General features: G+C 37.9%; 2 protein-coding genes across 2 annotated transcripts in view; one reads left to right on the forward strand and one right to left on the reverse strand.

The window, feature by feature from the left end:
* LOC5569717 (spatacsin) overlaps positions 1–3,212 on the reverse strand; it is a 72,004-nt gene extending 68,792 nt beyond the window's left edge. Inside the window, exon 1 of the mRNA XM_021848186.1 lies at positions 2,631–3,212. Within this exon, the coding sequence (XP_021703878.1) occupies positions 2,631–2,798 (168 nt within the window). The 5' untranslated portion in view covers positions 2,799–3,212. The remainder of the gene's footprint in view (positions 1–2,630) is intronic.
* A 3,236-nt stretch (positions 3,213–6,448) lies between these two features.
* LOC5569718 (la-related protein 7) lies at positions 6,449–20,807 on the forward strand. Its single transcript, XM_001658657.2, has 3 exons — positions 6,449–6,762; positions 14,001–14,787; positions 20,109–20,807. The coding sequence occupies exons 1-3, from the start codon at positions 6,561–6,563 to the stop codon at positions 20,731–20,733; spliced, it is 1,614 nt and encodes a 537-aa protein (XP_001658707.2). The 5' UTR covers positions 6,449–6,560; the 3' UTR covers positions 20,734–20,807.
* Positions 20,808–25,605: the final 4,798 nt, after the last annotated feature.

Raw genomic sequence — 25,605 nt, forward strand, 5'->3', positions numbered from 1 at the left:
CAAAGGATACAAACATAGTGGAATTGAACTAAATTGAACTAAATTCGGTTTTTCGTTTATCTACTTCAAAGCAATTTCTCAATGAATCCCTGCGAAAGGCTTGAAGATGCTATTAGTAAATTTCTGATCGAACTCTTGAAAACTTCTTAGAATGATTCCTACAATAAATTTAGAAGTTTTTGGTGGAATTGTCGGATTTTTTAAGTATTACTAAAGAGACTCCATCATAAATTTCTTCAGGAATTCATTCAAAGATTCTTGCACAAATTTCACAAGGAAATTCCGGAGTTTGTCTAGGGGTTCATCGATCGATTTCAGTAGGATTTCGTCCAGTATTTCAGTTCAGGACATTCTTCTTCTTCTTCTTTCTGGTGTAACGTCCCAACTGGGACAAAGCCTGCTTTTCAGCTTAGTGTTCTTATGAGAACTTCCACAGTTATTAACTGAGAGCTTTCTTTGTCAAATGACCATTTTTGCATTTGTATATCGTGTGGCATGTACGATGATACTCTATGCCCTGGGAGTCGAGAAAATTTCCAACCCGAAAAGATCCTCGACCGGTGGGATTCGAACCCACGACCCTCAGCTTGGTCTTGCAGAATAGCTGCGCGTTTACCGCTACGGCTATCCGGGCCTAAGAACATTCTCCAAAACGCAATTATTTCTCCAAAAATGCCTCCACCGATTTCTTACGATTTCCTCCATAATTGTAGTTCAATTTTTTTCAAGATTCCAACCAAATACTTTTCTAAGCGTTCCTTTAGACACTACTCCAGAGATTCATCCTTTGATTTCTTCACAAAGTACAACAGAAATTCTTCGATGAACTTATCAAGGAGTTGCTCAAAGATTTTGTAAGAGATGAGCCAGCCTCGGGATGCAAATCTCTTAAATAAAGATCTATCTATCTATCTAAAGATTTTGTCCAGGGATGTCTCCAGGGAATTTTCAAGGTTTTTTAAAGATATTATTGGAGAAATCACAGGGAAAATCCGGAAATTATCGCAAAAACAAATCATCAGAAACAAACAAAAATATTCTCTTACAAAACTTCTGTAGAAATTCCTGATGCAAATACCCTGAGCAAGTATTGGAGGTTTTTTTTTTAATATTTAAGACAATTATTGAAAAAAAAAATCAATTGAATCTCCGGATGAAATCTTGACGGATTTTTAGAGGCATTCCTCGAAAAACATTGAACAGAATTCCGGAAGATTTTTTTGTTGAAGTGGTCAAAATATTTGCGGTAGTGAAACCTCAAATGGAATTCTGAGGAATATAGGAAGCGTTTACTTGAAAAATTACTCGATATTTTTGTTGGAAGAACTATTGAAGATAAATTTCTGGCAGAACTTAATGGTGAATCATTGGTCGAATTTATAGAGGAATTTCTGGAAGAGTTCTGACTAGATTTCATCGAATAATCTTTGCAAGAACTTTGGCGCACATCTTGAGATAAACCGTAGATGGATTCACGATAGTATTCATATGAAAATGTCTGGAAAAATCGACTATCCATGAGCAATTCTCGTTTTTTTTTTCAAATACTTCGGAATAAACTATTGGAGATTTTCTTGGAAAAACTACTGTAGGATACTTTGGCACATCTGCTAGAGTAACTAACTACTGGAAAAATCCCTGAACGAAATCCTTGACTCGCATATTGGAAAATTTTCAGGAATCTAGTTAGTTGAGACCATTATATTAAAAAAGAGACTTTAGATGTTCCGTTAAAAATAAAAAAAAAAACTCGCATCAAAATAAGAGCAAGACCAAGGCTGGTAGTGACTAAGTGTCATGAAAATAGAAACTTTATAAACCTCTTGCCAGCAAAAAGAGACCAAAGAGGAACTAAAAGTAAAATAGACCGGAAAGAGACCAAACAATAACATGAATCAAGTAAACAAAACATAGCCTTACAGGTATCAGGAGACAAGAGTTTGATTCCTCATAGAAACAAACCAGATATTTTTCTAAGAACATTTCTAAGGTTTTTTTTTTTGGAAATTCCCCATTACGACCAATAGAACTTCTCGTATTACTGTATGCATGTTTACATGATTTCCACTTTAAATTTCTAAAGAAATTATTTCAGGTAGTTACTCAAAGATTCAAATATTACTCCGAAGATCTCTTCAGACGTTTATTAGTGATTAGAATATCTTCAAAATGTGACCATAAGATTGCCTCCAGAATTTTCTCAGGATGTCATACCAAATTGGTCGTCAGGATTTCTTTAAGGCATCAACTAGGAATTTCTCAAAAGATACTTTCAGAGATTACTCCAGAGATTTGTTTATGTCTCCAGGAAAATGTCAATAAAAATCAATAAAATTAGAGAAATTTGTGAAAAAATCGTGAGCTGTTCCTGAAGAAAATCGTAAAGAAATTTTACCTGAACTTTGGTGGAATTATTAGAGTATGTATAAAAAAACTAATTAAATTTTGCATCAGAATTCACAGCAAGCAGAATAAGGTAAAAAGTGACTTTAGAGACCTTTAATTGAAAATAGAGATTTTTAGAGGCTTGCATTGGAGACCAAGTCTCTAAAAAGACACCCGCTAACAGCCCTGCTCAGGTAAACCCATCCCAGTTTGGTTTTCTTCCATTTGGACTTTCCAGCGCTTACCTTCTGCAAGAAGTAGTTCGTGGCCTCATTGTGGGACAGTTCGTTCCTTTGGGCCAGAAAAGCGATGCAATGGTTGACGTGTTTTCCCTTGGTGGCCACTTCCTTGATGATGACGTCATCGTCTAATTTCTCCCAGATTCTGACGAGGATGTCCTTTTCCGGGGGCATCCCTTACCGACGATACACTTTTCCACCAGCAGCAGGTACGGTTACGGAACAGAGAATGGAACTATTTACGCAAAATTAGGATTTCATCACACTGTGGACGATATTCGGGACAAAACAGATTCTTCACACAGGGAAGCAAACGCACAAAGCACTAGCCCTAGATTAGGATTCAACCATCTGAACCAAAGGTCAATACACTTCTAAATTATCCCACAGATATCACTTTATTCGATTATTCTAAGCCTTATTAGCACTGATGAAATGCACTGAAGAGTTTGAACATTAAAAATAGTGGAGTAAAATAATGTTTGATAACAAAATTCCTTTTTTTTTGCTAGTTGTTGAAAGCAGACTGAAAACACTCTTTTTGTTTTGCTTCGCGAGTCGAGACGGAGATCAGCTGTTTTCAATGATTAATCATCGCAATCATCATTCGACGAAACAAAGACGCGCGTAAAGTTAGCTCACACGATACAGAAAATCTACTCAAGTTTGGGTTCATTCACAAATTGTATTAATAATGCACAATAGAAGTAATAAACCATAGAAGAAGAATGTCGCTGGCGTCGCAGTAGGAACATCTTTTGCTGGCGGAGATAGGCGGGGCTATAAATGTCAACGCGAAAATGTATGCAGTTTGACACTAATGTACCCAACATATTTCTGAGCGAGAACGTAGGGAACACCAGCGACATTATTCTTCTATAGTTTATTATTTCTATTGGCTGCACCGAAACAAGCGTTGACTTTGGTTGCAGTAATGAGAACCATGAACGTGTTTTCAAATTTACTATTCCCACCACGATTGAGCTATCATGAATGCTTTTTATTTGCGTTTTGTTCCCTCTCAATCCAACCACGTCGATAGCCGAGCGGCGTTCGCGCTTGACAATCGCCAGATCCTCGGTTCGATTCTGGTCTGCTGCAAGTTTTTAACCATGATATAGTAATTTTTACTATACAAATGGTGCCATGGTAAAATTGAATGCACAAAATATTCTAAATAAATGCGAATTTAGTCTGCACAAAATCCAGTGGCGTTGTGTATTTAATTTAACCCTCTGATATAGTATTTTCAACAACAACGCTGTTCTCAGTGTGGTATTATCCCGGATAAAAACGTACTATTCAGTAAATGGAATTAACAGGAATAAACCATTAATGTACAATGTAACGTATTGGATACAATACAGCGTATTGTAATTGAATGTCGAAGCAACATTATTCTTGTTTGAATATACAATTCAAAAACAATATAATATATTGTAACAGAACACTGTATTGTTTTTATTGGTTTTATACCATACAATTTTGGTCAAATTCCTATTTTCGCGTAAAACAACTGTTGCTTTTTTCTGTCTAGCTTGGCTGAAAGAAGTAAACAAAACAAGTTCAGACAGCAAGAAATGTTGGGTGAAAAATATTCAAAAAGTAAAAATAAGTAGTTTTGTAGAAGTCACTTGACATTAGCTATAACGACGATGCAACCATGATAAATATCTTTACTTCTTTAAGCTAAGTATGCCGTTTCGCTCAAAAAAAGTAAAGAAATTACTTGACTGAATGGGTCAAGAAATTTCCTACAGAGAGTCCCCTTTGAAGTGATTTTTCTTCTCAACTGCGTACTGTGATCAGAAAAATGTGCTTTTCTGGACCATTGGATGAAATTTTCCACGCATCGAGATAGGCGATTCCTTTTCTTGTCAGTGGCAAATCAGTCTATAGGAGTTAAAATTATTTTGCTACTGTTGGCACGAATATTCAGTAAGTTGGGGGACAATCCATACAACATACAAATTCTTTACTTTTCACCACTAATTGAAATAAAGTTCTTTAAATGGATCATTGAATGTAGTTTTTGTCAGTGCTCACCGCATCAAAACAAAGGCGCCACTGTATATGGGATTTAACATTGTAACAGCATTGCTGTTCTGTCAAACACACAAGCGCCCATTCACAAATTTCATAAGGCTGCAGGAGGTGGGTGGGCGTCCTCGTGATGTTACAGCCCATACAAAATTTGTAGATTATTAATACAAAAAGCTTTACGAGGGGTTGGGTGGGTGTCAAAAAAAAAACATTTTCTGCGTTATGAAATTTGTGAATAAACCCCAAGGCTCCAGTGGCGCTATGTATGCTTTCCATAGCGGCCGTTTTGGTTATTTTAATGATCTATTGTTTTTGTATTGTACAAAAATACACGAATTGCTAATCAAGACAATACATGAACAATACATCGAATTGTATTTTCAAAATGTATGCATGAGAAAATATCTATATATTTATTGTTGAGATACTTAACAACCCGTACATTGTATTGCAAAAATCTCATATACCATACAGTGAACTGTTCAAAACAATATATTGTACTGTAACTGTATTGTCATTTTACAATATACTGTATTGTATTTCCAATATATTGAATGGTACTATTACAATACATTATATTGTTTTTGTATTGTATTGTATCCGGAATACGCTGATCACCTAAGACCATTTCCCATTGCACGGTGACGTCATCAGAAAATCGCTCTCTTTTTCTCCTTCGGGAAATCTGAAAACAACGGTGCCAGTATCTGCCAAAGTTGACAGGTACTGGCACCATTGTTTTCAAGTTTTGTTAAAGAGCGAAAGAGAGAGCATTTCGCCGTGAAATGCCTAATAGTCCATTTTACGAAACCACAACACTGATGATATTGCTGTTACTTTCACACGTTACGACACCGCTACTGTCAAAATTTCATTCATAAAATAAGCGATCAGCTGTTCACAAACGTACTCGTAAAATGGACATATATAATATATAGAGCTTAGTGACATTTGAACACACGTAGACTAGTATACGCTCGTCATACACAGTTTGTTTTTGTTTTCCTCAAAGAAACTTGCACACGCTTTCCAGACTCATCAAAATGCATATGGAAATATTACCCAATTTGAAAAAAATATACCCGGATTCTGGGTGTTTTTCGAGACAGAGTGCATATTGTTTTCCTCTAAAGCTATCAGTACACACTTTGCCAAATGTGCAAATATTTGCCAAATTTTGACAAATTTATTTGTCATATGTGTACTGACCAAATATATTTGCACAAACATTGATGTGCAAATATTTGTCTAACTTTGTAATAGCCAATACTTGAAGATATGAGGAAATATATATTGCAAAAGTATGCCAAAACAAGTTTTATTTGGTCAACTTTGCAACTCCGTTCAGTTCTCGAGTGGCAAACATGGACAAATAAGAGTTTGTCAAATGTTTGTCTACCGTGTACTGACCTTTGGCAAACAATAGGCAAACGGCAAACGTTAGGCAAACGTCTGAAACGTCAAATAGCCAAATATTTGCACACTTGACAAAGTGTGTACTGATAGCTTAAGGTTCACAACTACATCTATACTAGGGCACCCATACCATTGGGCGTGATAATCACTAATTTGACGTTTGAGCGGTGCCGAATTCATTTGTTGCCATGGTCACGTAAATAACACGGCACCGCTCAAACGTCAGATAGTGAACTCGTGCATCGGTCCATTGGATCAATTGTAAAGTGTGTATCCTTGTTTTGGAGTGCATCACGTATTTTTCGGAAGACACCCTTGAAGAGCAAGTGAACTCGCCGATTTGGGTAAACAAACCACAAGTTTGACAGACTACCACCAAAACAAAAACGTTTTGGATGTTCGTTTCGCGCTGCGATTTTGGTGCCGGTTTTAAGTAATTTTCCTGACCGTAAAAGTGCATATTTTCTGGACATATCGATGGAATCCATACCGGCGAACGCTGTGAAATCGGCCGCTACCGTGCGCGGATCGAAGCTGAGTGCCGCCACCGACAAAGTCAAAGGCCGCCACCGTAAGAAACAAAAGTACAACGCGATCCGGTCGCAGATGGAGTTTTACTTTTCCGATGCCAACCTGACCAAGGACCGATACCTCGGGCAGCGAATAAGGGACGATCCGTGTAAGTGTGTTACTGAAGTTATTTACATACATCTGAGAAATAGAATAAAGGATCTAATTCCGGTCCTGTGCTAGTTTTCGACCCCTTACTGATAGAACAACAATTTAAACAATATTTTAATTTCAAAATCAACAAATGGAACAGGCCTCAAGATCTGCTGATTTTCGTACAAGATCCAATTTTTACTGAAATATATGATCAGTGCCGTACCGTAAGGTTGGTCAAGATAGATCCCACCAAGGGCGATAAGTTGAAACAATTTCTTAATCGATTTTACCAAAATATGTTAAAAGCATTTTGGATTAGAGGATTTGTTACTTAAAAATGTTCAAGAGAAATTATTACGCTCATAAGAAATATTAACAAAGATTTGTTCAAAAATAATTAGGGTTTGTCCATAAATGACTTAGCATTTTAGGGGGGAGGGGGGTCTTCACGAATTTGTGACGAGCGGGAGGGAGGGGTTCCAGCTTATGGACGTAGCATTTTGAATAATTTCGGTGAAAAGTGTAGCGCTGGAGAAAATGACAAACAGTTTTTTTATCAAACTTTTTAGTCTGAATTATTAAACTTAAGTTTTAAATGATGATTCAGCTTCAAAACATTTATATGATAAGAATAAAAAAATATCAAATTATTAAATTTACTAATAAATTTTTAATTTCCCTGACAATCAAACAGATTATTTGAAGGTTTAAATATTTATGTGAGTATTATATTGTATTCGTGTCCAAACTATTTTATTTATAAATAATCAAATTTAAAGTTCAGTAAGTTAAATGAAAATCAATGCTTTATCGGCTTGTTAAATATTGTTTGTCCTTTTGTTAACAAGACATAGCATCAACCGTTGTAGTTTAACTCATATTTTCTGTTGGAGCTTTATTTCCTCAGAAGAATATAATATGCTCATTAAGGCAAATATTAACGTTATTATAGTAAAACAAAATATTTATTCAGTGCGTTCAATGTTGCAGAAGATTTTCACTCAGTCAACTCAACGGTTTGTTCTGATATACCAATGCTCTTCATGGAAAAGCCTGGGTGATAATGAGGACATCAAAATCGAGTATCATTAATTATTCATTAATTTGTTTTTTAATTAATTAATTAAATCATTAATTTGTCGATTGTTCTATCATTAAGTTTTCTATATCACTCGGTAATTCAACAAAAAAAAAAAAAACAATTTTTATTATTTCATTTTTGCATAATGAGTTGTGTAAGAATATTTCATATGGGTGACGATGATGAAGTTTAGTTGAAATATAAATAAAGGTGATTGTATAAAAATAGCTGATTTTTGAAACATTCCAAATATTACAATTGTTATTGTTTCTCTATCTAGTAACTGTTTGGTGAATGGATTTTAATTTAGAGAATAATGACGGAGATCCATTCCAATTTAAGGAATTTTGTTGATCATATTCACTAAAATCTGTTTCTTCACCACGAATAATTAAAAAAAAATCTCTAATTTTGAACCCTTATTCATTACTGAACCCTTACTCATTTGAACCCTTACTCAGCTGTAAACTTGTTCTACGTTTTAACAATAGCAAAAAAACTACAAATTAAATTTAACCTAAATTTAACCAAATTCAATTTAAACTGGGAATCAAAACAATCGCTGGGGAGGGGTACTCCCCCCATATGCTTACGTATGTTCCAAGGGGGGTATCAGCATTTGTAACTAAATGCTACGAGGAGGGAGGGGGGGTGTGAAAAATCAGCGAAAATATGCAACGTCATTTATGGACGGCCTCTTATAGTAATGATTTGTAAATATGGTGGTAAAAAATAATTTGTAAAACAGCTTCTATAGAATATTATTGAAACTTTTCTGTTTGTTTAAGCTCAGATAACTAGAAGTTAAAACTTACAGTTCAGAATTAGTTACAGGTACAGAGTACAGAATTTATTATCATATTTACAAGCAATACTACACAAACACATTAAAATATTATGTTTTCAACCACCAAAAAGCATTTCTTGAGAGGAAGACAGCCGAGGAGTTAAGATTTCATAGAAATCAGATGGCTATCATGAAAAATATCTTTAGAGGAAAAGGCTAAACTTATCCGGGAACAGTCACATTGCGGAAGATATGGCCTTGTCGAACCTGGCAAGGTTGTGGAATTTCAGGCTGTCGCTTGCGGCACCATACGCTGTTACATGCTTCGTCGCCGGTCATGTCCGTTGTAGTATCTACTAGTCATCCGGATCAAACAATCTGTTGATAATTCTCTGTTCAGAATTTTACCAGTCACACTCTACGGACTAAGTTGAAAGGTTGAAATTTTTGCCTTTATTGACGAAGGATCTCAACTAACACTCATAGAGACAGTGGCGATTTCCTAACCCAGTACTTCCCAAACTGTGCGCCGCGGCGCCCTGGTGCGCCGTACAACTTTTCCAGGGGCGCCGCGAGTTGATCCCTACCAAACTTGAAAATAAGCTCATAATCTACTACGTGCTCAGTTAACCTTAACAACATTCGAATTATGTTAAGTTAACCTAACAACATTCAAATTATGTGATGACATTGGTACTGACCCTTTCATAGTTGTACTGCCCATAAACGCATGTCAGTCCCATGTTTGCTGGATTTCCTATTCACATGGGACAATTATGCGTTTATGGGCAGTGTACTCATTGACTCTTATTGAACATTTCAATCATTTATCTGATAATATTGGCTTCGTTATATGCCTAAAAACCTTTTTATAGGGCTTAGCTGTAAAAGTAAGAAGGATAGTGGATTTAATTTTGCAATTATGAAAACATCATTATTTTTTCGAATGTGGACCACATATCATTTTTTTTTCAAGTAGGTTTCCGGAACGATGCATTTTTGTCAGGTCGAAGAACCACATTTTATATTTTTCTTATGAAAGTCTACCATTTTGATTGCTACTTTGAAAAATTATAACCATTTATCACATTCTATATTGATTTTTAAATTATATATTATTTCACCTTTTTAATTTTCAATAATCTAAAAAAATAGAACTGCATGTCAAAAAGTAATACAAAAATCAATAATTTTTAAAAATTATTTTCTCCTAATATAAAATGTGGAGATTAAACTGACGTAAAATGACGTTTAGTTAATTGATTGTGATGCATAAATTAAGATTAAATTTAATGTTGCCAATAATGCTAATAGTGAGGATTAATCGAAGATACACCTCTAGTTTTCCAGAGCACAAAACTGGAGCACCAGATATCCGTTTAAGCTGAAAACATGATCGATTGATCACTCGCTGGTGGAACCAAGAGATCAAATTTTTAGCGTCAATTTATGTCTGATTCTTCCAAAAATTTTTAGCTTGGCCTTGATGCATCTTCACCTTCAAAGTGGAATATTTCCTTATTAACAGAGATGCTTTACGTTTATATATTTTTTGCATTTAATCCTTTATTTGTGAAAATTTTGGATGTTGAGTTGCAAATGATATCTTAATATTTGGCCTAGAATTTGGCTTAATGTCAAGGTATCATTCAAAACTCAACATTAAATAGATATACATAAAATAATTTGTTCTGTGATTACAAAAATTACTCTAATTCTTCCAAAACAGCCTGAGAAAAGCAAGCTCATATAGCTCATATAGATTTTTTTTCAGTGATACTTCTTACCTCTAAGTTATTGTGATGTTTTTCTTGTAATAATTGTTATAATTCAGAAAGTTCAAAATATCTTAAATAATTAAATTGTTCAACTTCCGCGTTTTTCATACTGGTGCGCCGCGCCATTCCCAGAAAATTGTTAAGGGCGCCACGAATATGAAAAGTTTGGGAACCTCTGCCCTAACCTCAAATCTACCTGTTCCACGAATGGAAATTCCTGACTTTACGCAACAAATTTGTATCTACCAAGTGAAGATTTGTTAGAAAGGAACATTCCAATCATATACTATTTGCTTTATGATCTCAATTTGCCGAAAAAGGCATTTTTAGATGCGTAGAACAGGTAAAAAGTGAGGTTACGAGTCGCCTCTGTATAGAGAATGAAGTATCTTCGAAACTTGGAATTTCCGGACCCTGTGAACCCCTCCAATTGTTATGGAAGCAGCGAAACTGTGATTCTCAACGGCTTCTGATGGATATAGTTGGCTCGCAAGGCTCGCAATTGTGAATGCTCGGACAGTCGGAAAATTATTTCTCCCAATTCAGAATTACCAGAGTCTGGCTGCAAAATATCACCATCTTCGTGGACTTCCAATAAAGGATTATGAACAAGTAGTTCCAAAATTACTGATTGGTCTTGACAACCTGAAACTCACAATACCGCTGAAAATTCGAGAAGGAGGTTGGAGTCATCCCATGGCAGCCAAATGTCGTCTTGGTTGGAGCATCTATGAATGTTCTCCAAGTGAGGCCATACCGATCACTTGTGGGTTTCATGTTGGAGGATGAACCAATCACGAGCAAAAATTAAATCAGCTAGTCCGCAACTATATAGCTTTGGACAATTCTGGAATCGTATCACCAGCGACTCTGTTGAAATCTGAAGAAGATCAACGCGCACGTGAGAAAATGGAATCGACTACTAAACTAAACGACTAAAATATTTATCTGAAAACACATATAGTTTTTTTCCATATAGCTTTTCACATAACGCTCATCAATTTATCACATAAACCTGTGCGGTTTCGTTTTAATTATATTCATCTGATAAAACACATACAAGTCATGCATATTGAAGATAAGAACCATTGGATGTTGCCAATGAGTGTTATGTTAAATTCAGATGACAAATATTAGTAATGTCAGTGATTTATATATGATAGTATAATAAATTTTCGATGCTTTCATTTCAGATTTCAGTAGAATTTACAATATAATTATTATTGAAACATCGTTTATTTAATCAACTATTAATTACAATGGATAGCCGATCACATTAATTGGTATAGTTTTAACTTGAAACACATCTCATACGATTCTGAACACTGCTGGGTGTTCGGAGCTTTTCCTTTCGTCCTTGTTCCGCCATCTCCAGCTTACAATCTAAGTGATGTTTCCTGTAAATTAAATTCCAAAATTCATGTACATCCATTTTGTGTTATGAATATTTTACTTACCCTTCTTTCGCCTTGACGTTATAATTCCAATTCATGTTGCTTGTAATTTAAAGCGACTTAAATGCACCAAACTGAAATTATGAAACTCGCCATCACGAAAATACGAATAAAATAAGGAAATAATATGAACGAATTTTCACATCGACAAATCACATAACATTCATCGGATTGCACACATGACTTTTGTTCATATACAATTCACAGTATTGGTAAATGAATGGTATTAAACTGCCCATAAATGCATGTCAGTCCCATGTTTGCTGGATTTCCTATTCACATGGGACAATTATGCGTTTATGGGCAGTAAACATCATAATGAGTTTTATGTGTTCTTGAAATGAATATCATTGGATGCACATAAAATGAATTGGATTTCAATTATCGCAAGGGTATGTGAGGTTTTTAATATTTTCTATGATATTTGTTGGTTCAGTGTACTCTATCAACAGAGTCTTGCATTTTGGCGATACGAAGGTTCGTTGCACGTCGTGGTCCTCCAGCTGAAATATTCAGCGATAACGGGACGAATTTTCATGGAGCAAATAATATACTGAAACAGCAGATTACAGAGCGCAACAAAACCTTAGCCGCTATCTTCACCAATGGTAAAACAAAGTGGTCCTTTAACCCACCTGGAGCTTCCCATATGGGGGGAGTGTGAGAGCGAATGGTCCGGTCAGTAAAAATGGTCATAGGAACGTTTATCCATGCTACTAGAAAGCCGAATGACGAGACGATGGAAACAGTTCTCATCGAGGCCGAGGCAATGATAAACTCGCGACCGTTGACTTACATTCCCATAGAATCCGCCGACCAAGAATCACTTACTCCTAACCATTTTTTACTCGGGAGCTCTACTGGAGTCAAGCAACTTCCTGTGTTACCAATGGAATATCGCTCGACCCTCAGAAGCAGCTGGAAGTTAGCACAACACTTAGCAGACGGTTTTTGGAGAAGGTGGCTGAAGGAATACCTGCCAGTAATATCGCGATGATCGAAATGGTTTGACAACGAGAGGGATATTGCGGTTGGCGATTTGGTGCTAGTCGTGAACGGAGCTATTCGGAATCAATGGATAAGAGGACGGGTCGAGAAGGTGATACCCGGCGCGGATGGAAGGATTCGTCAAGCATGGGTGGGCCGGCTGGAGGATTGCATCGCCGGCCAGCGGTGAATTTGGCGCTGCTCGACGTCAGTGAAGATGGTGAACTTAGCCAGGTTATCCGGGGACGTTCATAGAAGGGAGACTGTGACGGCGAATAGCTCTAACTGCGGATACTGCTTTCGCATTATTTGCATAGGACCTTCAGAGTCAATACTTCACTGACGTCAAAGGATAATGATGTAGCGTTATTACCCAAACGGAGTACAAGTGACTGAACGAATCTCCGCAAATCCTAAAATTACTGCAATATTTTTTCTCCAAATGAACTCTTTAAAATTAATTAATTTTGTTGAATTCTTATTGATAGTTTTCGAAATTGTCTATTCGTGAGTGAAACTTTCAAAATTTGCTTTTCACTCCGTTACCTTTCCGCGAAAAATATAAGATGACCAAAACACGGTTCAATTTTGTGTTATACGGTTCAGAAACCTGCAGTGGGACTGACGTGAAGTTACTTTTCATCATAAGACAATTCAACTTGGTGTTTTTTCCTAATTTCACCGAACAAAAAGTGTTGTCTGATTAGTGCAGCTGAAAGATGATTGGAAGTTATGTTGAAAACTTATATCAACTCAATTTTGGCCGAAATGCAGATGGGACTGACTTGCGATTCACTGCAGTGTAACTCGTAAAAATTATACGTTATTTCTAGTTGCCTATTAGAGCTCTTATAATCAAGCGTGTCGTTTACCAAGACAAATCCTATTATTCAACCTTTACTCATTTTCCAAACTCCTAGTATTTTCTCGGAGAAATGCAGACAACTCAACGGCTTGCTTGAAGTGAGTTACACGTCAATATTTCCTTCCGACGCAACCGGCGCCGGTATTGCTCAGTACAAAGAATGGGAACTCCAATCCTTGCACACTGAGGGTGCATCTAATCCCTACAAAAGTTTTTCTAAGCAATAACGGTGTATCAACTGCGGTCGGTTAATCATGTTCATTTATGGATCGAATTAACGTGCTTTCAACCTATTGCAGTCATCCCCCTGGAGGAGTTTCTCAAATTCAACCGGATAAAACAGCTGGCTGATAACGTCGAAGACATTGCAACTGCGCTGAAGAATTCAGACCTGCTACTGCTCTCGGATGATCGCAGCAAAGTGCGCCGTGTGACGGAACCAACGGAGCGAAGTAACTGCGAGCAGTGCACAATCTACGTGGAGTGCCTCCCTCCGAAAGCCGACCATGACTGGGTACGGAACGTATTCTCGGCCTATGGCAAGGTGGCCTACGTCTCGTTGCCCAAGTTTAAGTACTCGAAAAAAATCAAAGAGTTTGGGTTTGTAGAGTTTGAGGAGGAATCTAGCGTGCAGAAAGCCTTGAAGACATTCCAAGCGTTCGGCGGAGTGTTGAGCTATGAGGATACGGATCCCGCCAAATTGGTCAGCATTGCAAGTTTTGGCAAGGAAAAGGACGAAGAGGAACGTCATGAAACCAAGGGCGAAACCGAGGAGGACCAGCCAGCGAAGGCGAGTCAGCAGGAGGAGGTCAAAGAGCACGACGATTTGGAGCCACCACCTGCGAAGCGCATCCGTACGGACGACGGCGGGCATGATGGATCCGATGCGGATGAAAGGGATAAAGATAGTGCAAGTGGCGAGTCCGGTAGCGAGAATGAAGAAGTGACTCCAGACGATGGCAAGGAAGCTGCGAAAGGGGAAGAATGCGATGCAAAGAAAAAGCGACGACGTAGGAAAGGAATCAGCGGCGTCAAGAAGGAAATCCAACAGGACGACAAGGTTTATGAGCTGAAAATTATGACGAAGTAAGTAGACAGTGGAGGATGGATCACCAACTGGTGAGCTCGTTTCATGCTTATGATAACACATTTTTATTGTGGCAACGTTAACCCCTTATTGACTGTAACACAAAATTTTGATAACTATATGAGCTATCAACTATATGAGCTATCACCCCTCCTAGACCGTATCCTGAGGCATCAAATACAACCACTATTGGCTTCCATGGGTCATAAAATTCCAGAAAATCAGTTTCTAAAAGTGCTGCTTTGCTCAGTTCAAAAGCCCCTTGGCATTGTTCACTCCAAGCAAATTTCACATCTTTTTTCAGTAAATTGTACAAGCAATACAATCTGGATGACAAATGTGGAATAAACTTGTTATAATAGTTGATCAACCCTAAAAATGACTTTAATTCCGTTACATTTTTAGGCACTGAGGCATTTTGAATTGTTGAAATTTTACCAACACATGGCAACAAACCCTTCTCTCCTATGATATGTCCCAAGAATATCAATTCCTTTACAACAAATTTGCACTTTTCCCAGTTTACTTTAATGTTTGCCTCAATGAGCCTTTCCAATACCAAAAAGAGCTTTCTCTTGCAGTCGTTCAAGTCTTTACCTGCAATTAACACATCATCTATTGTCAGTGCAGACAAAAACAAGAACGAACACAAACTTCGCTCAACTACTTCACGCGACCAACACGACATTTTCATGTTAGTGCTCGAGCGAAACAGGCTATTTCAATGCGTCGCTGGAGCACTAAACTGCAAAGCGCTCAATAGTCCAGCGACGCGACAGTTGAGCGACGTTGCAGCGATTACTCGTATGCACAATAAATACACATATACGCCAACGATTCCTCTCAAAACTTGTTCCATAATTTGCTGAAAGATTGATGCACTAGACGAAGCCCCTTGTGGCAGTCTATTGTACGTATATAAACCTTTAATTGTGTTTATTACCATAAATTTCTTTGACCTACTAGACAAAGCTAATTGTGTATAAGCTCCTTCCAGGTCAAGAGTGCAAAAATACTTGCTCCCTGCCAGGTTTGCAAATAAATCCTGAGCCGTAGGAAGCGGATACGTATTTGGAATAATAACTTTATTAATCGATACCTTACAATCTATAACAAGTCTTATTTCGTTGTTCTTTTTCACCACCACAACTACAGGAGAAGCCCACTCGCTTGTTTTACCGGCGTTATAACATTTTCTTTTTCTAACTTGTCTAAATAGTTTAAAATTTTATCCCTCAGCCTGTAGAGAACGTCATAGGCTTTTTTGAAAATTGGTGTATTATCTTTAAGCACAAGCTCTGCCTCAAAACCAATAATAGGCGTGGAAAAAATCTTTATAAAAACATTGCTAAACCTTTGTTTAATTTCTTCAATTTGATTACCTTGGTGAGATTCAGTAACACTGTTTATCTTTGATGGATTCAAAAAGTTTTGTCTTCAATTCGGAAAAAAAATTGTCTAACCATGTTCGTCCTAATAGGGGAATGAAATTATGAGTACAGTTTAGAACTAAAATTTTTAATTGAGTCTCTACTTCTCTATAGCGAACTATTACAGTTGCTTCCCCCTCAATTTGTAACTTTGAATCATTAACGACAACTAGCTGTTTTCTACACTGTCTCAGAGGCTTATTAATAATGGAAGAATATTGGCCATTGCTCATAACAGTGACTGCTGAAACACAGTCCACCTCCATCGTAATCAATTGCCCTTCAATATGTAAATCTAATAAACAAGGCTCACTAACTTTATTGATTGAGGACACTAACATACACGAAAATTCACCTGCATCATTATCGTCGTCCTCCTCACTATCTGTGTCGTGTGTCGTCATGCGGTTCAGCATTTAGTTCAAATGACTGTCCGCAGTGGGGCCTGGCTTGTAGCTTTCCACGAGATTAACCGCGTCACGCCTAAGGTTTTTCAACCTAAAACATTTTCGTTTTATATGCCCTTTGGCACCGCAAAAATCGCAAGTGAAACCCGAATAATTTGGACGCTTTTTAATTTGGTTCCGTTTCCATTCTGGTGAATGAGAGCTTTCCCCCCACTTATTGTCAATTCTTCTGCCATTAGTGCGACCATTATCGTAATTATCATAAGGTCTCCGTGCTAATCTATTTTTCACGGGCCCTCTGACTGAAGCAACTTGTTCTACATTTTGATTTGCAATAGCGTACGTCGTCAATAATTTATTTAAAGTTTTTCCTGGAGTCTGCAAATTATTACCAGCCACACCTAAGCTCCTGGCATTCGCGCCGGCTATTTCCCAGGTAGTTATGATTTTTTTCCGTGATAACAAAAGTCAAATTTTCTTCATTAGGTAATCTTTGTTGCAAGGCCACTTCCCTGAACAAAGCCACTATGCGGTCTCTATTTGCCATATCTTTGAAGGTACCAAATGAACAAAATTCCGCTTGTAATTTCACGGATAAAACAAAATCTTCCAGCGACTCATCTGGTTGCTGTATACGATTATTGAATTTAAATCGTTGGATCAAATCAGATTCTGTTTTATCTAATCTAGTTTTTAGCCTGGCAATCAGATCTGCATAAGAAATCTCACTCACATTCATATTTGGGTATAATAGTTTAATTTCTTTATACACTACAAATCCTCCTAGAGTGATGAAGTGAGCTTTCTTTAGGTCATCGCCAATACCATTTGCTTGAAAGAAAAATTCTAAACGATCGACCCAATCCGCAAAGGAAACTCCTCTGCGAAATGGTTCTATTACAGTAGCCATGCTTGGTTGGGCCATTTTCTTTGGATACTATATATCCCACAATACGTATCAAACAAAAGGTATTGAACTGTAACAAAGGATGAATAAGAAATTCAAAAACTCACCAGAGCTCACACTTCGACCTTGGCCGACCTTGAAACCTATTGGACATTTCTTGATGCAACGTTATCGGCTCACCGCTTCCCGGGCGTATCCGTACCAAAATCTGACACAGGTACCGGTCGCTGCACCGTCGATGATGGTGATATGCACGCAGAAAAACCAGCGAGGTTCAAGTCACTAATCTGTCGATTGATGGTCTAAAAGTCCCCAAGCATCAAGCGAAGGAAATGCAAGCCTAAAAAACCTATATAGTAGGAAAGAAAGGGAACTCTCTTAATACCACACAATAATTTGTTGGAAGCCAATCAGTCTTCAAATATGTCGTTTAAGAAAGGAATTTATATGGGTTCTGATGCGAACAATAGGTGTGTTCACATAGCAATTATTCGCAGCTACAATTGGTGTAAGGTACCGCGGGGCAAGTGGGTAAATGGGGTAAGTGAAAACAATTGATATATTTTACTGAATATGTGAATTAACGTTTTAAACTCATGCGTAAACCTTTGAGGCCATTGAGAACATTACGATAGGTAAGAAATTTCTGAGATTTTTCAGCCATTATTGCATAATAGAGCGAAAAATTGTTAACCTGTCAACTGTTACTCCGTAACAAGTTGGCGGCGTACAATTTTATTTTAATATTTTCAGTGGAAAAAAGTTGCGGAAAATAATTTCCTGTACCACTTCTTAGTTGTCCTCAGTGACAGTTTCAAACTGCAATAAAAAAAAGTTTTAGAATTAATTCGACGTAGACCTAAAAATAACTAAATTTATACACCGTCAATTTTCTTATCAGGTGGGGCAAGTGAAAAGTTTATCATTAGAGATTGAATTTGTGTTTTCTTTTTAAGTAGCCATAAGTAAACATGGTTCGCAATTATCATAGAAAAACATAACGTGCTGATAATTCAAGAAACACTATACTCAAGCGTTAAAAGCTATTAGAAATTATGGAACTTCTCTAAAAGATGTTGCCAAACATTACAATATTAATATGTCTACTTCGGGCAGCCAATTAAAAGGAAGACGTTGACTGAAAAGTTGCAATATTAGAGAACACACGGAAATCTCGTGGAATGTCTATGTAAAGATAGTTCAAAACATAAAAATGGGGTACAGGTCTATCCACATAAAAAATATTCTAAATACGTTATTGAAGGATTCCGTTTGATTTCTCCCGAAGAGTTATCCGACGTCATATCCGACTATTTCAAAAACAAATAACGAGCGGTGGAAATTCTACAGAGCAGAAATGCAATTGCTGTCCTATAATGTAAGAACTAACATTGGAAATGTTGCAGTTATAATGTTGTCGAATCATTTCAACTAACATAACTCAACAGAAGAAAACTCAAGTGAAAAGAATAACATTTTCTTTGTTTACATGTTACTTATGTTATTGTTCATTGGGAAGGCTTTAAAAATGTCAAAGCTAATAGAAATCGTGAATATAACTGTTTGTTTTTGAATTTATTGTTCCAAACGGTAAACTTTTCACTTGCCCCACTTTTGGGGCAAGTGAAAAGTAAGGAGACATTTTTTAAAAACTTTTTCTGTATTTTTTTCTTCAATTTTTCATAAAAATCAATTTCAGCATGCTGTTTATATTTGGTGGGAGTCAAGCTAAAAAATATACACGACCTCATTTGTTTCAATTAAAAGTCTCTAGAATTTGAAGAATCTCAACTATGCGAATTCCATTACCCACTTGCCCCACGGTACCTTACAAAAGAACACGCTTTAAACCAAAATGGCGCGAAATCACTGAACCAATACAGTCCTGCATGCACTCGAACTAGTTTTGCAATTAATTGGTTTCACTGTACGATTCCAAATAACTTTAGCCACTTTAAATTCACTAAGGGCCGATTTCTTCACCTTCGCTTAAGCTGTAAACCACGCTTACCCATACGATTAAACCAGGTTTAAGGCCTAAGCGGTGGTGAAGAAACCGCTTATAAGTCACTTTTTCTCGTCGCCAACTTTTATGTCCGGCACTTACAACGCAAGCAAGGGTAGATTGGTATGAGGTTTTCGGTGTCAGCTGCAAAAAGGAGAACACGTCTATCTTCTAGCTCTGTACAAACGAAAGTGAACGATCGAATGTAGTTTATTTCCGATCTCAGCTATACTGTCCTACATGTACTCAAGTGTTGGTATTCGACCACAGTATATTCTAAAAACAGTGAAGGCTCTGTAGAGCGGACACTTCAGCCATAACTTTTTCAAATCTCAATCGATTTCTATAATATTTGTTGGTATTTCTCTTAGGGGCGATTTCTTCACCCCCGTTTAGGCCTTAAACCTAGTTTAATCATATGGGTAAACGTGGTTTACGGCTTAAGCGAAGGTGAAGAAATCGGACTTACTTGAACAACATTCGAATCACCATAACATTTATTACAGCTATGAATCTAAAAAAGACACTTTTGTCCCACTTTAGTCTAACTAACATAACATGTTCCTTGCAGACGAGAATGGAGAAGACTGCGCAACAAGTATCTCAACCTTCAGAGAGCCGAAGCAAAAAAGCTCAAAAAGCTGTTCAGTGACTCTCGTAGAGTCAGCAAACCCACCCAAAACCGCACACCAAATGCGTCGCTATCCGGTTCAAAAGCGGTGAAATCTTCTCCGAGGGTCAACTTCTACGGTGCACTGACCGATGAGGAGGTGGCTGCTGAAGCCAACAAGCTGGAAGAACAGGAGCAGCAAGCAGTCAAGCTTCCACTGTTCTCCTTCGAACCAGGACTGATTGTGAACATCAAATTCCGGGTTCCGTGTGCCAACGTGAAGGACTTCAAAGCCGAGCTAAAACAGTATCCATACGTGAAGTACACCGATCTGAAGGAAGCCGACATGGAAGCGTTTGTGCGAGTGGACAAACCGAGCTCGGCGAACCAGCTGGTCAAAGAGTGCAGCAGTGCCGAGTACAGCGCCCAGATCTTGAGTGGCGAAACGGAGAAGACTTACTGGGACAAAATCAAACAGGACCGGGACGACAAGCTGAGCAAGAAGGTAAAGGTGGAAAAGTTGAGAGGCCGGACCAAACTGATGAAGAAAGTTAATACCCACATCAAATTCGACGACGACGATTGAAGGATGCGGAATTAAACTTTGAACTTGTATGTACGAAAATGTATCGGAAATACATACTCATTTGCGAACTGTTATTCATTTTTTTCATTCCTTTATTAGTTTTATTTCAAATATTACATTTATTTCTTAAAATCTAGGTGTTCTGTGTTAGGAACACTATCATCCTAATTTGGTAAAACCATAATAAGGCTTTTATTGACAGTTTGTTAAAAGCAGCAAAAGCGATAAAAGATACTCAGCTAAGATTGGTTTGCGTTCTAGCTGTATTGACCTAAGACAAGACCGGACAGGTCGAAGTACAAAAATGAAAATTTAGGCTTGGTTTGCCGCCTCAAGGTAATCTATTGGCCTATCTTTATTTGTGGGAAATTGAGGCAGAAGTGTTGTTGAGTGATTTCAAAACGATTTTTCTGTACGCAAAAGAAAACATAAGGGTAAATCCGAAAGGGATTCGCTGTAGAAAATTTCTGCCAGAAATCATAGCGTTTTTTTAGTTGCAAATTAGACTTTAGGCATGGGCCAATATATGTGAAACAAATATTACGGAACAATAAGTATGCAGTTGGACCTACTGGAGGAGGCACAAAAATCATACAATTGCTTTATTGTTAACTTCAAAGTAGTTCAAAGGGTAAGTGCGTTGCTACGTTCAAGAAAAGTAAACAAATACTTGACCGAAAGGATCATGATATTTCCAACATAGAGCTCAATTTCAAATTACATTTCTGCTCAGCTGTGTACTGCGATTAAAGATAAATCATTTCCTTGATTTCCAAGAAATTTCACACGAATCGAGACAAGCGATCACTTGTTTTGCAGTAAACCAGCTCTAATAAAACATAAACTTGTTATATTTCTAGTAGGATTAAATAAATGACTTACAAATAAAAAGTTTATTGATAAAAGGATTACAACGAAATTTATTTTATCAAACTCTAAAAAAGTTCTTTATTTTGAATAATAAAATGAGCATGGTTTTAACTGTTGTTTACAAAGTATTGAGTTAGGTCTTCTGCCGAGAATCAATAAGCGCTCCGTACTTTAAACATAACATTTAATATTTTAAACGTGATAGACAATTAAAAGCTAAAAAATGATCTATCTCGAAATGTATTCAACAGATTCCCCAATAATCGAAGTCCTGTTTGCGTTCACCACTATTTAAAATATATTAAAGTATTTAGTAGTCAACGAAACCCTTTTTCTAATTCTCTACCAAACCACTATATCCTTGCCTATGAAATTCAAAAGGCACCCGACGCTTGAAGGAACACGAATACAATTCTTGTTAGACATAACATATGTTCTACATAATCAATTACAACTGTTTAGTTATTCGAATTATTGATTATAATTTGGATAATCTGATAGACATTTAACAGTTCATATCCGCGCGAAAGCTTCAAATCAACTTTCAAAGTCGCACCAAACAAACCTGTATTGTAATAGCTTTGTAATTCTCGATACATTGATTCAAAATTCTAAAACGTAGACATTTCTATTACCTTATCATGTTCAAAAACCATTCAACGCAACTAGTGACTATTCGTGGCATCTCACTATAAACAATGCTATTATGAATACCACTTCACTGCAGTTGTCACTTCACTGAGTTCATTTTCAGTCACTTCACCGTCCGTGACAACGGGAATAGAGCAAAACAAGTGAAGTGACTGGAAGGTGAAGTGTAAGTGAGCGTGAAAGTGATATTCAGAATAGGGCCCCAATTGCCTGTCAGAAAAGACCACTTCTCATTGGTCGTTTTGACAAAGGCCTACTTTCACATCGTTGAGTTTGATTGCAACATGGCACTTGCTAGCACGGCCGTGTTGCTAGTTCATCGGTTAGAGTTTTCATCTAAAATTTGGAAATTTTCAATAAAATCTTTTTATTTCAAATCTATTTATATTCGATGTAAAGTTCAAAGCATGTACTCCTACAATGTTGAAATACATAAAAATGCCTAATTGAGACCAATATAATGGAAATTGTGTCAATTCTCTCTAAAATATCATCGGTCTTGAATTAAAACCTGATTTGTTTTTAAATAGAGCATGCTCTATTGCACTAAATGAATGAATCGTACAAGAAACAACCAAATTATGAGCCTTTATATTTGGATTTGTTCACAAGATTTGCTTAAAAATGATACTGATAACACTGGCTTTTGTATCGTCAGGGTTATCGACTGAAACACAACGGGGCAGTCTTAGTTGAGCTGTCACGTCCTGTCCTAGGTATTGACCAATGAGAATATATACCGAGGTGAGGAAATGACATTTAGTGTGCGTGACATCCGTGTACGGTGCAAAATGTTTCACCAATACAAGCGAGCGAGCTCCCATAAGAAGACGTGTAAATTAGTGACGTAGTTATTTTTGTTTACGTTTTTTCTCTTTACTAATACACAGCCATTGCTTCTTCTTCCACACCTTAGTATATATTCTCATTGGTCATTTAGCATTATTGACTGTTTAACGATAAACTTGCGACGATCGACGCGCCACCATATTTCATATAACAGAGGTTACTAGAACTAACTTGGAGGTGATGATTTGGAGGTTATTTGGCAATTTGGAGTTTAAAGTCACCTCCAAACACTAGCGATTTTGCGGTGGGATGTTGACGTTTGATCACGAATCAACGGAAGAAAGCTGGATAGAATTTGGCCTTAGCTCAAGAATCAAGATATCAGCAAATAATAGGGTCCTAAAGCCCTGTCCCAATTTTAGTGCCAAACGCTTAAGTTTAGGCCAAAAACACATGTTTACTCAGTTTTTTGATGTTTTTCATTTGTTGGAGTCCAAAAGAATTTGTTTTATGGGTTTTAGATTTTGTCACACCCCTTGGCTTGAACTCAGATTTTTGGGTGTATTTTGTTTTCCGTGTCCCTTCCGAAATGTTAGATAGGAACAACCCCAGTGCTAAAATTAAAACCCATGTGGTGTTTTTGTCGACTAAACGAACGTCAAACATGATCTTAAGTGTCAAGGTTTATTTAAGGACCCAATTTTTAAATTAAAGTTTAAATATGATATAGCCGTTATTTGAGCGGGAAAAAATGCTAAAGTAGTTGCAGTAACATGCTTTTTCGTGTTATTAAATAAAAACAAGATTTCATTAAACATTTTAGCACCCTATTTGTCCAAAACATTGTAGTAGATAAAAACGACACTGGCGGGATTCGAATCTACGACCCTCAGCTTGGTCTTGCTGAATAGGTAGCTGCAGCTATTTGGGCACATTTTTGAAATAATTTTCTGTTGAATAACTAGGTAGGTATTTGTCGAAGTGGTTTGAACGATAAAAGTATTGAGGTGGACAATCCCGTAGTCCTACGTCATTCGACCTAAGCGGCGAAACCCCTTCGCGCGTATTTTGTTGTCAGTAGCAACAACAACATCATTAGTTGAAAAACGTTTCTGTGAGAAACACGCGTTTTAATAAAAGTTAATTTTCTTTCACTTTGTAACAACGTTTGTTACTTTTATTTCGACGATCGAACCATTCCCTCATTAGGTTATGGGCCCAGTATTCGCGAGTGTCGGAAATTCGGTCGGAAGTAAAAGTTTTGCACGGTACGGAATCATGGAACGAGAGGGCGATCTTGCGCGTGTGCCACTTTTTGATGGCTCAAACTACCCGGCATGGAAGTTTCGGATGCTGGCCCTGCTCGACGAGCACGAGCTGATGGACTGCATCGAACAGGAGGTGGCGGAAGTAGAGGAGCTTGAGATCAAGCAGGAGGACACGGCTGAGGAACGCCAGCAGAAGACGAAAGCGGTGGAGAAAAGGAAGAAGAAGGACAAACGATGCCGATCGTTGTTGATTTCCCGCATCCACGACAGTCAACTCGAGTACATCCACGACAAACCGACCCCAAAAGCGATTTGGCTAGCGCTGCAGCGGATTTTCGAGCGTCGGAGCATTGCTAGTCGCTTGCATCTGAAGAAGCAGCTGATTACTCTTCGGCAGGACGGCGCCAGCCTGCAAGAGCATTTCCTCCGGTTCGACCGGATCGTTCGGGAATACAAATCCACCGGTGCTGGTATTGATGATCTCGATATCGTCTGTCATCTGCTATTGACGCTGGATTCAACATACGCGACGGTTGTGACAGCCATCGAGACGATGCCGGAAGATGCATTAACGCTGGAGTTTGTGAAATGTCGATTACTCGACGAAGAAACGAAGCGAAAGAGTGCAGATGTCGAATCCCTTTCGACGAAGCCGGATGCAGCAGCTTTTTCTGGATCACGAGCTCGAAACTCATCGAAGCAGCAGCAGAAGAAGAAAGTGTGGAAATGTTTTGGCTGCGGCCAAGAGGGACACAGAGTCGCCGAGTGTCCAGAGAAGAAAAAGAAGAACGACTCGAAGAAGACGAGTGCGCACTACGGTGCAGGCGGAAAAGGTGTGTGTTTCGTCACGGCGGAAGCGATTCCGAATAAGAAGAAGAAAGTAGTGACGTGGATTATCGATTCCGGCTCATCGGAGCATATCGCGAACGATAGTGAGCTTTTCGATGAGTTGATACCGTTGCAGAAGCCGATGGAAATCGCTGTCGCCAAACAGGGACAGTCGATCGTCGCGAAACATCGCGGCGTGATTCGTTTGTGTTCGGTTGTGAACGGTGAATCGATTCCGATAACATTGCGGGACGTACTTTACATTCCGGAAGCAAGTGTCAATCTCTTGTCGGTGCGTAAAATTGAAATGAACGGACTGAAAATCGTGTTCGCTAGTGGCGCAGTCAGCATCGCACAAGAATCGGGTGTAGTGGCGATTGGAAAACGACGTGGAAAACTGTACGAACTGAGCCTCCACCGAGAAGAGGAGTGTGGGGAAAAATCGTCGCTCTACTCGTGCGGTCGC

This window comes from Aedes aegypti, chromosome 2, assembly GCF_002204515.2.
Source record: "Aedes aegypti strain LVP_AGWG chromosome 2, AaegL5.0 Primary Assembly, whole genome shotgun sequence".
Classification (NCBI taxonomy): Eukaryota; Metazoa; Arthropoda; class Insecta; order Diptera; family Culicidae; genus Aedes; species Aedes aegypti.

Bases quoted from the DNA above. Each gene is read 5' to 3' on its own strand.
- LOC5569718 (XM_001658657.2), top strand. From the start codon at position 6,561: ATGGAATCCATACCGGCGAACGCTGTGAAATCGGCCGCTACCGTGCGC. The intron at 6,763-14,000 runs GTAAGTGTGTTA...AACCTATTGCAG, and splicing joins GCGAATAAGGGACGATCCGT to TCATCCCCCTGGAGGAGTTT. The intron at 14,788-20,108 runs GTAAGTAGACAG...TGTTCCTTGCAG, and splicing joins GAGCTGAAAATTATGACGAA to ACGAGAATGGAGAAGACTGC.